This window comes from Hibiscus syriacus, unplaced genomic scaffold (genome assembly GCF_006381635.1).
Source record: "Hibiscus syriacus cultivar Baekdansim isolate YM2019G1 unplaced genomic scaffold, ASM638163v2 tig00110450_pilon, whole genome shotgun sequence".
Taxonomy (NCBI): Eukaryota; Viridiplantae; Streptophyta; class Magnoliopsida; order Malvales; family Malvaceae; genus Hibiscus; species Hibiscus syriacus.
The window spans coordinates 6,068,107-6,084,928 of record NW_024062743.1 but is presented as its reverse complement, the minus strand read 5'-3'; the positions used below and the strand labels follow the sequence as shown (position 1 = coordinate 6,084,928).

The 16,822-nt window shown below is 31.3% G+C and overlaps 1 protein-coding gene across 1 annotated transcript; it reads right to left on the bottom strand.

The window, feature by feature from the left end:
* Window positions 1–10,959: 10,959 nt before the first annotated feature.
* Window positions 10,960–12,252, bottom strand: LOC120125949. Its single transcript, XM_039144264.1, has 2 exons — window positions 11,799–12,252; window positions 10,960–11,291 (listed from the first exon to the last, which is right to left on the bottom strand). The coding sequence occupies exons 1-2, from the start codon at window positions 12,187–12,189 to the stop codon at window positions 11,137–11,139; spliced, it is 546 nt and encodes a 181-aa protein (XP_039000195.1). The 5' UTR covers window positions 12,190–12,252; the 3' UTR covers window positions 10,960–11,136.
* Between the last annotated feature and the right edge of the window lie 4,570 nt (window positions 12,253–16,822).

Here is a 16,822-nt window from a genome sequence, read left to right as displayed (position 1 = left end):
GTATCTTACCCAAGAGAGTACAACTATGTCAAGGATGGTGAAATTATAGGTGATCCATCCAAAGGGGTAACAACTCGATCTTCTCTTAGAAATATTTGTAATTATGTTGCATTTATCTCATGCATAGAGCCTAAGAATATTAAAGAAGCATTAAAAGATGAACATTGGATTATGGCTATGCAAGAAGAGTTAAATCAATTTGAGAGAAGTAAAGTTTGGACATTAGTTGAAAGGCCTAGTAATAAATCTACTGTATGTACTAGATGGGTATTTAGGAATAAGCTTGATGAGAGTGGTAATATAGTGAGAAACAAGGCTAGACTTGTTGCTCAAGGGTATACTCAAGAAGAAGACATAGACTATGATGAAACATACGCTCCCGTAGCTAGGATGGAAGCAATTAGAATGTTATTAGCATTTGCATGCTTTCATGAATTTAAATTATATCAAATGGATGTTAAAAGTACATTTTTAAATGGTTTTATAAAAGAAGAAGCGTATGTGGAACAACCTCTAGGTTTTGAAGATTCAAAATTTCCAGATCATGTTCTTAAATTGATAAAAGCGCTTTACGGTTTAAAACAAGCTCCTAGAGCTTGGTATGAAATATTGTCAAATTTTTTAATTGAAAAAGGTTTTTCAAAAGGGAAGGTTGACACTACATTGTTTTTAAAGCACAAAGGTAAAGATTTATTAGTAGTTCAAATTTATGTTGATGATATAATATTTGGTTCTACTAATGATGTTTTTTGCCAAGAAGTTTCTAAGCTAATGCAAAGTGAATTCGAGATGAGCATGATGGGGGAGCTCTCATTTTTCTTGGGACTCCAAATCAAGCAAAGAAAAAATGGCTTCTTCATCAATCAAGCTAAGTACGTCAAAGACATGCTCAAGAAGTTTGGACTAGAAAATGGGAAACCGCATGACACTCTAATGAGCACATCAAAAAAGCTTGACATAGATGAAGGAGGTAAATGTATGGATGTTAAATTATATAGGTCAATGATTGGTTCTTTGCTTTATCTAACCGCAAGTAGACTGGATATTATGTTTAGTGTTTTCTTATGTGCTAGATTTCAATCATGCCCTAAGGAATCACATTTACTAGCTGTTAAGAGAATCTTTAGATACCTTAAGGACACTCATAATTTAGGACTTTGGTATCCTAAAGACTCTAGTTTTAGCTTGAATGCCTTCTCTGATGCGGATTATGGAGGATGCAAATTAGATAGGAAAAGCACCTCCGGTACTTGTCAATTCCTTGGAAATATGTTGATTTCTTGGTTTTCAAATAAACAAAATTGTGTTGCATTATCTACCACTGAAGCATAATATATTTCAGCCAGTAGTTGTTGTGCACAAGTTTTATGGATGAAACAACAACTTTTTTATTATGGAATTGAAGTAGGTACCATTCCTATCAAGTGTGACAATACTAGTGCTATTTGTCTCACTAAAAATCCCATCAAACACTCTAGAACTAAGCATATTGAAATAAGACATCACTTCATTAGAGACCATGTCGCTAAGGAAGATGTAGTTCTAGAATTTGTTGATACTTTGCATCAATTAGCGGATATTTTTACAAAACCTTTAGACAAAGAAAGATTTTGGACACTTAGGAGAGAATTAGGTTTAACTGACCTATCTTCACTTAGTGTTTAAAATAATTTTAGCACTTTTAAGAATAAATGAGAAATGCTTATAATAATAATTTTTTATTGCATTCTTTGCTATTAGTTAGGGGGTTTATGTTCTTTGGTGAAAATTAATTTTATGTTCAAATATAGTTTAAGGATTAATTTGATTGATTGAACATGATTAATTTTCATTATATGAGTTGCCAATACCACTAGAGCTAATTAATTTAGCATTTTTGAGTGTTTAAAATGGATTTTTGTCATTTTTGTGCTTCATGCATTGATACACTTAATAGTGCATCGATACACTTAACAGTGCATCGATGCATCCCTTTGAATGTGCATCGATACACCATGAAGGTGCGCCGATGCATGCCTTAAATGTGCATCGATGCACAAGGCCATGCATCGATGCATCCATCGAGTTTTGGTTAAAAACCCTGATTCTCTTCTTTGTTTCAAAACCCTCAAAAACACTCCATTGCCGCCTCTCTCTCTCTAAATCTCCATTTGCTCAAAATCAACGAAAATTTGTCGGAATCTTCGAGCTTTTCATCTCTATATCCTGCTACTATCATTAAATCATGCAACACAACATCTCATTCTCATCAATCCGAAATTTTCAAGGTATTTTTCTAAAAACTTCTAGTTTATCATATTTTGATCTTAGGACTAGTCTTAATTAGTTCTAGGATGAAAATTATATCGGGTATTGATTGTTTGATGATTTCAAACTAGATTTTACAACCAATTTCATCAAAAACTCACAAATTTTCAAAGAATTTTTGAATTTTCGAAATTAAAAAAATCAAAAATCTGAATTTAATTTTTAAAGTTGATGTTTTTGATTTATTTATGTTGTTTTCATGAAAACTATACATATTATGATTTTTCAAAAATTATTTTCAAATAGTTTTCAAAAATTATTTTCAAATAGTTTTCAAAACCTTGCCCATTAGGATTCGGTTTAGAGAACCTTGAATTATTGAGGACTCAATTGAGTTTTGGGATTGATTATTGTGCATACATGTGTTTCAAATTGCAGGTTTCATTCCTTTTTCGATTCCTAAACCATGTCTAATCCCAGACGCCCTAGAACTTCATTGAGTCGTTCTCGTTCAAACCAACCTCCTAATCCCGTTCCTCCTCCACCTACATCTCTTATAGGATTATTTTAATATGCCTGAGCTTTGTAGAGACGACTTGTACTCTAGGTACATAAATTCTTTACAATCCTATAGAATCCGGGAAGAGCGTATTTCTTCTCTTCAAGCCATGATATATATTGACTTCGAATACCTTCCGATTCTTAAAACTTTGAAGTTTGATAAAATGTTTCACCTCAAACCTATCATCTATCATCAGTTAGTCCGCATTTTCTACTCCAATGCGGTATGCATTCAAAACCAAACTCAATGTGGGACTATAGCAATTAGATCATATCTTTTAGGCCAATATATTAATGTTGACCCTGAGACTATAGCTTTCCATTTTGGGTTAGATGACGAAGGTTTATTTAATGAGAATGAAATTGTGGATTATCCCTATGTTCCAAATGCTAGTGTTAGTACTCTACGTTCTCATCACGATCGTTTTCTTCATTTAATGATCTCTTGGTGGTTTAGACCATCCGGAGGTAGGTACTCCACTCTTCGTGCTAGGGATTTATGGTGGATGCACTGTCTCAAGAATAAAAACAAAATAAATCTGCCCACATTATTTTTAGTCAACTAGTGGATATCATAAACATTGTTCCTTCAAAACATGTCGAAACATTAGTTTATGGATGTCTTCTTAGTAACCTTTTTATCAAACTCGGTCTAAATGTATCTCTTGACAATCCTATTCCTCTCCAAAACCCAATCAATCTCATCTCGTTGAAGAAAGCCGATTGGAAACAAGACGAGGTAATCGGTCTTTAGGTCTTTCGACCTGGTAAGCAAACTCAGGGAGCGAGTTCTTCACGAGCTGCTCCTAGCTCTTCTCGTACTCCTCCTCCTCCTCCTCCTCTGGCACCGGCTACTGACGATGATCCAGAATTTCAGCATCTCATGCAAGATATCGACGATCACGTACCAGACGATGAGCCTGCACCGGAACCAGCACATCAAGAAGATCAAACGCCACCATATTTTTTTATCTTTCTTAGAGTCGTTTGATCTGAGGTTTACCTCCATGGAGTCTCAGATTACTGAGTTTCAGCGGGAAATGTGTGAACGAATGGACGCTCTCACTCTTGAAATTCGAGCTCATTATCCTCCTCCTCCCGATCCTCCGATGGAGTATATTTGTTTCCTTGTTATGCTTTATTGGTTTTCTAAAACTTGGATTGATTTTGATGTTTCTGGATTGTTTATTTTGGATCCTTAAATGTTTGAATTTGTTAGGAGATATGTATTGGATGCTTGGGTGACTGAACTTATTATATATATTTGGTTTGATTTTAACTTTATTATTTTCAGCTTAATGTTTATTAATTTTTGCATCATTTACATATTAGTTCATTATGACCAATTATGCCATTTCACATTTTGATTATGAATATTGATTATGAAACTAATGGTTAATCTCTCTTTTGATCTTTGATCTTAGCAGCTTAAGCTATAAATATACTTATAATCAATTGGCTATGTTTTTCAAAACCTTGTTTAAATCGATTTTTAAGTCTTTTTGATTTAACAAAAAGGGGGAGAAGTGTAAAAATGTTAAAGGGGAGAAGTGTTAGAGTAAGGGGGAGTAATTTTTAAAAATTTATTTTCAAAGAAAATCTTAAAATTACACACATGTTTTGTTATATCAAAAAGGGGGAGATTGTTGAAAACATTTTGATGTTTCGATATAACAAATTAAGTATAAATGAATTTTAAGATTTTACAAATGATTTTCTAAGTATATTCGATTTAATTACTCGAATATCAAATTATTACTCCAAGTCTTCAAGATCAATTTCAAACCTTACTAAATGTGTAAAATTGTGTTTTATACTTAATATATTTTTTAAACAATTTTTACAAAGTATTTTGAACCAAAATCAAGCCTAAAATCAATTTTTCAAAGTGATGCACCGATGCACCGATCCATGCATCGATGCACCATGGAATAAATTGAACATCGAATGCATTTCATGCATCGATGCACATACTATGCATCGATGCACTTAGAGTTTTATGAAAACATCGAATGCATTTGATGCACCAGCCATGCATCGATGCACTCCGGCTATTTTGAAACATTGAATGCATTTCATGCATCGATGCACTCTTAGTGCACCGATGCACTCTTAGTGCACCGATGCACTAAGGGTCCAACGGTCAAAATATTTGAATTTTACACTTGATGCACCTATGCACCTTGGGTATGCATCGATGCACTGACGCTCCCAACTGATTTAATTAATTGTTTTCATGCTTAAACGGCTCTATTGACTCCACTAATCATCCCCAACATTTAGAATCATTTGAAGGAGTATTTAAACAAGCTTAGAAGTCATTGATCAACAACAAGAAAACACAAGAAACAAGAATCAATAGAGAATCAAAGAGAAAACATCAAACCTCAAGTTTGAGCATTTCAAGCCTATTTTTCATTCAATATTCATTTTGCTTTCAAGAACACTACTTGTACTCAATTGTATTCATTTTTGAGTGTTCTTTTCTTTGTTCTAGAATTGTACAAACAATCTACCTTGTGAGGATTTCCTTGTAAGTTTGCAAATTTGTAATCTTCTCTTTGAGAAAGAGTGTTCTCAAGAATTGGGGTATATTCTTGAGGGAGTTGTAAGGTTATCTCTTTGGCCTCAAAAGAAAGAACAAATTAGTGAATTTGTTGGAAAATCCTTAGTGTGGATAGCTAAGGTAGTGGACGTAGACTTTGGTTGAGAAAGTCGAACCACACTAAATCGTTGTGCAAATCTTTTCAATTTTCTGCAAAAGCTTCCACCAAAATTTTTATTGCCAATTCACCCCCCTCTTGGCCAATTACATCGATCGATTAACTCAACACTATATAGTTTATATATATAGTATATATGGTTTAGGGTTAATTTATGGAATTATATATAAACTATATAGTTTATAGATAGTAGTATTCAAACTATATATAAATAATATATACTAACTTATACTATATGTAAACTATATATACTATATAGTTTACGTATGAACTATATATATAGTTTATTAGTGAACTATATCAACTATTTATATAGTATATATTATATATATAAACTATAGTTTATATTTATATACTACATACTATAGTTTATATTTATATAGTATATAGTATATAGTATATATTATATATATAAACTATATATACTATATAGTATAATTTACATATGAACTATATATAAAAACTATATAAACTATAGTTTATATAAACTATATACTATAGTTGATATTTATATATAAACTATATAGTTTATATATGAACTATAGTTTACAAATGAATTATATATATAGTTTATTAGTGAACTATATAAACTATTTATATAGTATATACTATATATATAAACTATAGTTTATATTTATATACTACATACTATAGTTGATATTTATATACTATATATTATATATAAACACTATATATACTATATAGTATAATTTACATATGAACTATATATAAAAACTATATAAACTATATTTTATATATAAACTATATACTATAGTTGATATTTATATAGTATATACTATAGTTGATATTTATATACTATATAATATAATTTATACTTATATAATTTATACTATATAAATTCAAAAACCCTCATTTGATCTTCACAAACACCAAAACCCAAACCATATCATGGTTTTTTCAATCAAACACCCATATTTTCAACCATTGTTCATCCGTGTTCATCCCAAAAACCCTCATTTGATCTTCAAAAACACCAAAACCAAAACCATTTCGTGTTTTTTTTCGATCAAACACCCAAAACTTCATCCCGTGTTCATCCCAGTTCTTCCCCAAACCATTATTTGATCTTCAGAAACATAAAAACCTAAACCCATTCTTATTTTTTTCGATCAAACACCCAAAAGTTCATCTATTGTTCATCCGTGTTCATTTATGTTCTTCCCCAAACCCTTACAAACACCCAAAACTTAAAACCAACTTGGTTTTTTTGATCAAACACAAAACCCAAATTTTAGTTCATCCTTGTTCATCCCGAAACCCTTCTTTGATCCTTACAAACACTAAAAATCAAAACACAAATTGTTTGTTTATATCAAACCCACCATTGTTCATATTCTCTATCTCCTAACCCAAACCCAAACCCTAATCAAAACCCAAACCCAAACCTGAAACCAAACCCGAACCCGAACCCGAACACGAACCCGAACGTGAAACCAAACCCGAACCCAAACCTGAACCCAAACACGAACCTAAACCCGAATCCAAACCCAAACCCAATCCAAACCCAAATTTGAATCTGAACCCGAACCCGAACCCGAATCCAAACTATTCAAAACCTTTATTTTTTTCTACGGTTTCATGGATATTTTATCTTATGAGTTTAATTATCCAAGTATTTCTCATTCCCTTTTTTCATTTTTATTTTAATATTCAAATTAATATATTCTTTATTTATTTTGTAGGAGAAAACCCAATAGATCAGAATGAAGAATATTCTGAAAAAGGTAAATTGCCCATTCATTTTTTGTATATTTTTTATTTATATATATATCATTTTTAATTTTGTATACTAACCCTGGTTTTTTTTAAGGTGATGTAAATGATATACTATCAGAAGTAGTTGATATCAATAAATCATCTAAGAGGAAAGCTAAATGTTCAGCCGAGTTTGGGAGAAGAACTTCTCATGTTTGGGAGAATTACACCTTCATCAAATATGTCGATGGTTCTGTTTATGTCGAGTGTAAGTATTGCAAAAATAAAAGGTATAAAGATGATTCTTATATTGGTACATCTAACCCTAGAAAGCATACTAAGAAATTCCAATCTTATAAGGAATATCTTGCTGAAAAATCCTGCTTTGGTAAGTTCTTTTGATAAAAAAAATACTGTGAATTGTTTGTTGAGGCTATTTTGTGTCATGGTTATGCATATAATATTGTTAAGCATGAAAAACTTAGGGATTTGCATCGTTACCTTAATTCATCTGTTAAGGATATATCTAGGTATAATGTTACTAAGTATTGTACGTTGGAGCATGAAAAGCATAAAAAATTGCTACTTGATTCAATGCATATTGTTTCAAGTTGTGTTTGTTTTACATGTGATGGTTGGTTTGCCTGCACTTCACGTTCTTATTTTGCTCTTGTTGCTCATTATGTTGATAATAACTGGAAACTTCAGTCTAAAATACTTAATTTTCATCGTTTTCCTCTTCCTCATGATGGTGAGTCAATCTTTAAGTTTGTTAAAAAGATGATATGTGAGTGGGGTCTTGAAAAAAAAACATTTACCATTACACTTGATAATGCTTCTACAAATGATAAAATGGTCAGGTGGCTAACAGATGATTTGAATGTCATTTCTCCTCTTCCCTGCAATGGTAAGTACTTCCATATAAGGTGTGTTGTCCACATTTTGAACTTGATAGTTCAAAAAGGTTTGAAGGTAATTGATTCTTTTGTTATTAAACTGTGTGAGATTGTTCAGTTTATTGATTCTTCTGACTCTCAACTTTGTGCATTTGAATTAGCTGTTAAAGACTGTGATTTTCTTTCTCTGGTAAGTTAGTATTGGATGTTCTTACTTGATGGAATTATACTTACTTGATGGTTCGTAGGGCACTTGAGGCTAGATTAGAAATTAACTTGTTTGTTAATAAGGAAAATGAGTTGGATTTCATTATTGATCATGAGTGGGAAATTGTTCAAACAATCTGTGATTTTCTTGAGTCTTTTTATGAAATTACTACTCTGTTCTCTGGTTCTAAGTATCTCACTTCTAACTTGTATTTGGTTAACGTTGATGCAATTGAAAAATTATTGTGTAATGCTCATAATGATCCCTATGAAGGTATTTCTGCAATGACAGGACCCATGCATGAACTATATGAGAAGTATTGGTCTAATCACTCAACGATTCTATCCTTTGTTGTTTTACTTGATCCTTAATATAAATTACAACTTCTGAAAGAGTTGTACAATGTTCTTTATGTTGAGGATGAGGTTCAACAAAGGGTAAGTCTCATTTATAATGAGTTTCTTGAGTTATATGTATTTTATTCAAAAAAAATGCAACTTGTGGTTCTTCCTCTTCTTCTTATGTCCAAAGTAACACATCCTTAGGAAGAAGTGACTCAAGTTCCAATCAGCCTCGAACATTTAGAAAATCAGATCTATTTCAGGTTAGTTATTACAATTTTGATGTTGATTCTTACATCAGTTTGCCTCTTGAACCTCATACTGGAGAAACTACTTTGATATTTTAGAGTATTGGAAAAATCAAAGTATTTCATATCTGGTACTTTCTCGCATAGCGAGAGACATATTGGCTATTCCAATTACTTCAGTTGCATTTGAATCGTCCTTTAGTATGGGGGTCAAATTTTGAACAAATTAAAAGCTAAACTCTTACCTAAAAATATTGAGATTTTTGTAACAACTCGTAATTGGTTGTATGGTTTTGAGTCGGAGGATAAGGATGAAGAATGTTTTACTGTGGTTAACGAGTCTTCTATGTAAAGGTAAGCCAAATTGTTTTTTTTTATGTTAATGTCATTAATATTTCAAATTTTTTTTATTAATTATTTTAATTTTCCTTTTAAATTTTTAGGGTGTCTAATGGTCACTGAAACCATTGAAATCGGAGATTTTGTCTTGTTTCTTCCCTTCAAAGGTAACTTAATATTTTATATTTGTTATGTTTATTTCATTAATAATTCTTTTTATTTTGTAGTGTGTCTTACAAGAAGGAATAGTTGGCGCTTGATTCTGCTTGATTAAGTTTTATATTGTTTGCTTATGTTTGATATTTGTTTGATATTACTTGCTTTTACATGATATTTGTAAGGGTTTGGTAAAGTCGGAAATTTTTATACCTTGTAAATTCTTATCTAAATAGTTACTCATGTTAAATTATGTTGGTAGCATTTTGTCTTTTAAAGCTAGAAAGTTGCTCATAATTAAACATGTTGGCAGCATTTAGGTATAAAGGCTCGATGATGATATTTATGGTAGTAAAGTTAGGCTTTTAGCCTCGTAAAACCTTAGGTATAAGATCTGAGAGCATTTATTTCAACATAAATTTATTTTGTTTAGTTAATTTTAATGTAATTTTAGTGTATTCAAGTGTGATAAAATTAACGTATTCATTTATAAATTTTTTGTTTTAGTATTTGTTATGTTATTCAACTAATATATATTTATTTTAAAATTTTAAGTTAAGTTATACTTAAATTATTAATCAATTTTCACATTAAAAGTAAATTAGATTTATGAATATTTTAACTCAATTTATATAATATAATAAAACCATGTTCAATAAGACAATAATTAAATTTAATTTAATGATTATAAATAAAATTTATAATATAAGAATTATAAATAATATAAAGAATTGGAATTAATATAAAAATCAAATTTATAATATACAAATTTAATTAGCATAAGTTTATTATAAATTTAAAATAACATAATTATATTAATTGTAACTTATTACTTATAAGTCAGGTAAATATTAGATCATTTCAACAACATGTCCGATCATTTACAGGTTGAGTCAATTACAGGTCAGGTTGAAAACAAGTCGGGTAATACCAGTTATTTATCAGGTCAATCTTGAGTTCGGGTTCATATCAGTCGGATGCAGTTCGAGTTGGGGTATCATATTTTTTGGTTCAATTCGGGTTCAGGTCGTTCTTAGATCGGGTGCAAGTTGGGTTCAGATCCACAATTTCCAGGTCCAACTCGGGTTCAAGCCAACACCAGTTCTGACTCGAGTCGGTTTCGAATCGCCACAACGCAGGTCAAAAACAGTTTTGACTCGTGTCGGTTTCAGTCAGTTTTACAGGTCGGGTCAGCTTTATACACCCCTAATATTTAGACACGCATCCAGGGAGGGTAGATTGAACCAGGAATAGCAGAATTTTAATTTAATACAAATACAAGTATTTAATTAAGGATATATTTATATAAAAAATAGTTAGGTAAAATTACATATCAAAGCTAAAATCAAGGGCCCAATTGCATATCAAAGTTAAAGTGAGGGGCCAAATTGTATCTAACTCAAATTTAGAGCCCAAATTGCATCAAAACAAAAGTCAATGACCAAATTACATATCAAAACCAAAGTTAGGGACCAAATCGCATTTGAAAACCAAAGTTAGAGGCCAAAACGTATTCAACCCTAGTTGATGATAAATAGAAGACGTGTGAGTCTTTTTTATTAAAAAATTGAAAATCAAATCATATAAGCATACACTGAAATTCTAAAGTAAAGATCTCTCTAAAGTGTTCATCTACATCTCGAAGTAACATAATTCCGAGGAAATCACAATTGTTGGAAAAAAGAAAAGCAACTTGGATCATCAAAAGGGAGATGGGGCAGGGGCTTCGACGGCAGATGAAGCTGCTGCTTGACTGGAAACAGGGCCAGCTGCAGCGCCAGAGCTCGCTATAAGCTCCACCATGCTCCGCCGAGGGTTGGAGCGCCGAGCGTTACAAAGATCAGGCAAAAACACTCCTGCAAACCAAAATATACATTAATCATGCCATTGAACACAGGATCAAGTGTTATACGAGAAAAGCATGAATAGTTTGATTCGAACAATTATTATATAATTTTAGATACTTTTATTCTATTTTTTATTGATAATTTGTTTCCTTATAAAATTTATAAGCTTGTTATCTCTTTAAAATTTGGATAAATTATATATTTAATACCCTAAATATTACTTTTGATCAGTTTTGGTCACTTAACTATTTTTTTTCAAAATCATATTTAACATTATGCTTTGATTTCATTTTGGCCACTCGCTAAAAAATAATAAAACTACTAACATGGTGGTGTCTCATGGTACACATAAGCGTTACTGTTAATTTTTTAATGGTATGTGACCAAAACAAAATAAAAGTTATAATTAAGATACTAAGCATATAGTTTACTCTAAAATTTCTAAAAATTCATCTTTTAATATAGAATCATGTCATGCGACCGTGGTGGGTAAAAGCGGAGGTGGCGATTTCATACCTTCAGCGGCGGCCAAATTGAAGTAAAGGTCAACAATGTTGGGGCACTTCTGGTAGCAAGCAGTGGAACAAAGCTTGGCAGTGAATTGTGAGTCGAGGAGTGCGTCGGATGAAATGCCGATGGAGTTTCTATCGGCCCCACAAGCGGCAACACATTGATCAGTCTCTATGTACTCCGCCATTCTTTCGACGACCACCTCCGATGTCCGGCACTGATACTCTACCTTTCCCTCTTTCCCCATCGCCGTTTCCAACAAACATCTCTTCCCAGACGATGCTATCGAAAACGCGCACACATCTTTGGGCAAATCTTCGCAAATAATCTCGGCCAGAGAAGCGTGGAGTAAAAGAGAAGAGAGGAAGAGAAAGACGGGGAATTTGAGAGAAGCCATGGATTTGATGATCAATTTGGTTTTCTGGGTTTGTTTGAATTAAGATGGAAGAATTAATGATGGAGACGAGGGCATACATGCTTATATATAGTGCAAGAAATGGCTTTGTTTCTTTTTTTTCTTTTTAATAAGTTTTCGGTAAACTACACTTTTAGGACCCCAACTATCATTTGTGTTATGTTTCAGTCACCCATTTATTTTTTTGTTTCAAAATCATACTTAACGTTACATTTTAGTTTCATTTTATTCACCCACCGTTAAAGAATTAACGATGATGAAGACATGTGACTATAAGGTAATGCCGCATCATCATTGATTTTTTTTAAAATTCTCACACCAGCAGTTCTGTTACTTTTTGACGACGATGACCAAAATGAAAGCAAAACATAACAGTAGGTATGAATCTGAAAAAAATAGTAGCTAAATGACGAAAATGAAATAAAAATAATAGTTAAGGTACTAAACATGCAATTTCATCCTAAGTATTTTTTTTAATTATTTTTTTGAGGTAAAGACGCGTTTGGCCGTTTACCAGTTTATAGCGTTTATTTACACGCACGATGGAGAAATTTCCAAGTTCCTGGCCGTTTCGTAATTTTGTTTCTAGAATTTTGAAGTTTCAACTTGGCTCAGCATGTCCAAATTTAAGTGGTTTAATTTAACTAATATTATTATTATTCTCTTCCTTTAATGCCAACCAAAGACGAAATTATAGTGTTAGATTAATTCATTTTAAAAGCATGTGAATATACTTGTCAAATATATACAAAAAATAAAGATATTTCTACCATAATACATATTCACAATTAAACATTGACTTGTATTTGCTATTTCGTTGGGACAATTTCCGGGAGGCAAAAAAGAAAATAATTTTCATGTTAAATGGCGAACAATTTCATAAATAAATGGCTAAATTTTGTTTTTCATCACTCAACTTTGCGTTTTTCTGTTTCGGTCATTAAAAACTTAATTGTTCCTATTTTAATCACTCTACCGTTAAATAATTAACAACGTTGTTACAACACATCTATTTTTTATTTTTTATTTTGAAATTATAAAAATCCCAGAAATTTTTACTTTTTTTTTTCAAAAACCTTGAAATCTTCTTAAAATCTAAATTTTTGAATTCCCTTTGATTTTTCAGCACCGGAGCATCTTATTACAAATATTAATAGTGAGAGGGTCAACAAGGAGGAGACAAACTATATATCATGATTTAATGTTGATCCGACAGTGAAGATTGACAATTAGAATATTTTTTTCTCTCAGTTTGTGGATTGAGTTTCATTAGTTTTAAAGAGATTTTTCAGAAAATCTAAAGTTATAGTGTGGTAGGAGATGATGAAACATGTTCTTTAGTGTATTTAAATGGTCAAAGAAGATGTCAGAGAATGGTTTTTCTAGCATTAGAGTGACATAAGGATGAAGGTCTTAATGTTTCAGTTGGTGGGTGGAAGAAGATGAAATAAAAGAAAACCGAAAAATGAGATGGACAATATATATCTTTTATGCTAGCAAAAATCAATTCACGCCAGTATAAAACCGTCCATGCCACCCTAAAATCTCTAATTTAACATTCAAATGACTAAAATAAGGGCGGTTTGAAAATTCAATTATCAAATTAAAAAACTTAGAGTTGAGTGACAAAAACAGAAACATGAATAATTTGGGTGGTGAAAAACATAATTTACCATTAAAGGGGGGATACATCACAAATACTTTTTAAAAATAATTTTTGTTTTATTAATATGTCATTATGAGATTCATACCTCATTAATGGTATAAATTAGGGTAAATTAGATCGTATGTCATTGTATTATGAGTGAGCTTATGATTGGATAATCGTATTTTAAAATCTCTCAATTAGGATATTTTATTGATAACTATCAAATTATTTTACCATTGAATATGTAACAAAAACTTTTTTGTTGCAATATTTTCACTTTATTTATTGATTATAAAACCATATTCTTCAAATGTAATTAAAAATTATTGTCTATTATAATACATTTAAGGATAAAATGATATAATTATAACAATCGATAAATAAAGTGATTTTTATGACTTTTAAATTGTGATAACCTAATTATAAGATTAATCATAATACAATGACTTGTGGTATAGTTTTTCTTATAGATTATATAACGAGATCAAAAAAATTATTTATATTAATTTTATGAGTAAAGTACACATGGACACTCAATTATAGGATACTGTTTTGTTGAGTCATTTGACTATTGAAAGTTACGAAATGGTTCATTGATTATAAGACATTGTTTTATTGAGTCCCTCGACTATTAAAAGTTACAAAATGATCATTTGACTATTCATCTGTTTCAAACTCATCTTTTTCCTTAAAAAAAATTGATGGTCATCTAAGTTGAACGGTAACGTGCTGATTAAAATATGATAAAATATGATTCTAGAATCTCAAAAGACTATACAATTCAAACGGTTCTAGAATCAAATTTTATCATATTTCAGTGAACAGATTAACGTCTAGCTCAGATGATCATAATTTTTTTAATGAAAAATGATGAGTTTGTAATATATGAACAGTCGAATGACTATTTTGTAACTTCTAATAGTCGAGGGACTCAACAAAATCATAATCTTATAATATATGGGCCATTTTATAACTTTTAATAGTTGAAGGACTCAACAAAGTATCATTCTATAGTCATGGGATTGTTTTTATACTATACCCTAATTTTATATTATTTGTATACTTTAATTTTATATTAGAAAAGGATTAAACTAGATCAGCGTGTTAAATAGAAACCGGAAGGAAAAGTGGAACATATGCTCCTTTGAATGCCACCTACATATACTTAACACGATGGTTTTGGTTGGTTTCCATGAAGAAACTCAGCTGGTTGGTCAATGGCCATATATTTCTTTGTATTGACGGCGAAGGTTGGAAGCTTTCAAGGAAATTATGTGAGTAAATAATTATTGCATCTGATTACGTCATATCAAATCACGTTTTCATTTTCTTTATTAAAGATCCATTTTGTTTGGTATTTTTTCATGAATGTTTCTTTGCATTGTCGCCAAGGATATCTATATGCACTCAAATTCCTAAGACCTTGAGACCTGTAAAAGTTAGTGTAAACACTCATTTTCGTCTATATTTATTTTTTATTTTATTTTGTTTATATATTATATAATTGTGAAAAATATTTTAAAAAATATATATGATATATAGTTTTTAAAACATATATATTATATAGTTTTTAAAACATTTTGAATATATATATAATATATAGTTTTTAAAACATTTTGAAAACATTTATATATTATATAGTTTAAAAACGTTTTTGAAAATAAATATAATATATAGTTTTTGAAAAATATTTTGAATATATATATATTATATAAACTTTAAAACATTTTTGAAAATTATATAGTTTTTAAAAACATTTTTTTAAAAATTATATAGTTTTCTAAAAATATTTTTAAAAATTTATATATAATATATAGTTTTTAAAAGAAACAGTTTTAAAAATGTATATTATATAGTTTTTATTTATTTATTATTGTTATTGTTATTATTATTATTATTTATTATTACTATTATTATTTTTTATATTACTTATTTTATTTTATTTTTTTAGGTCCAAATGGGTCAACTGTCCATTAATTTAAATTCGGTCTAGCTTTAGGCCTGATCTAGCCCGTTGGAGTTTAAGGTTTGGGAACCCTAAAGCATGTTCAGTTACAACGCAGCACGGGAGTCAAAGGGTCATTGGCGAAATGGTCGGCCGAAATCTCGGGACTGACCCATTCCGGGCTGGCCGATCAACCACGAATAAAAACGACCCGTAATATCCGAGATCGACCTCCAAAATGACCAGAAACAGCCCTCATCGGGGCTATATAAATACAACAACATCATCGAACAGAGGGAACCGATTGGGGGAACCATCATCACAACCAGTTCTGAATCTGAAGAATAGGAATCGGAATCAGAGTCGGAGCTATAGGAATCAGATGAAGAATATCTTCTTTTTCTTTTATTCCTTCTATCCTTCAAAGACTTTCTGCTTCTCTTCACTTGCTCATCAGAACTGTCGGAAGAAGTAACTTTTGTTGATTTTTTCCCTTTCCCTGAACAAGAAAAATAATGTAGCAAAAGGCCAGCAACTGATCCAGAAATCACGAATTATTGCTATTCGCAAAGCTTAAAACTAGCTTGATCCCATACCTCTTAGCTTCAGATACTACAAAATCCAATCCCTTCAAGGAAACAAAAAAAACATAAAGAAATCAGAAACAGATCAAGGACCAGATTTTTTAACCTGAAAATGTTTTAATTTGAACCTGGAACATCAGCTCGTTGTAGGAGCCAGGTGAGTACTGAAGAGGTCTGTCTCCACCATCACTGAAAGCCCAAGTTCTTGCTATGGCGTTGGGGTAGTTACAACTCCCAACTCCACTTTAACGGACGGGATGGAGTTGGGGTAGTTGCCGAATTGGCAAAACGAGAAGGATTTGGAGGTGGGGTTGCGGTGGCAGAGGAAGGAGTGGAGGCTTGACGGAGACCACGCCGGAGGCGATGAGCCGAGGAAGAGGTGTCAGGAGAGGAAGGACCTGAAAAAAATTATCTAGATTTAAAAATATTAGCAACCCA

Coding starts and splice junctions, on each gene's coding strand:
- LOC120125949 (XM_039144264.1), bottom strand. CDS start 12,189: ATGGCTTCTCTCAAATTCCCCGTCTTTCTCTTCCTCTCTTCTCTTTTA. Junction 11,292..11,798: donor CAATTTGGCCGCCGCTGAAG/GTATGAAATCGC, acceptor TTTGGTTTGCAG/GAGTGTTTTTGCCTGATCTT.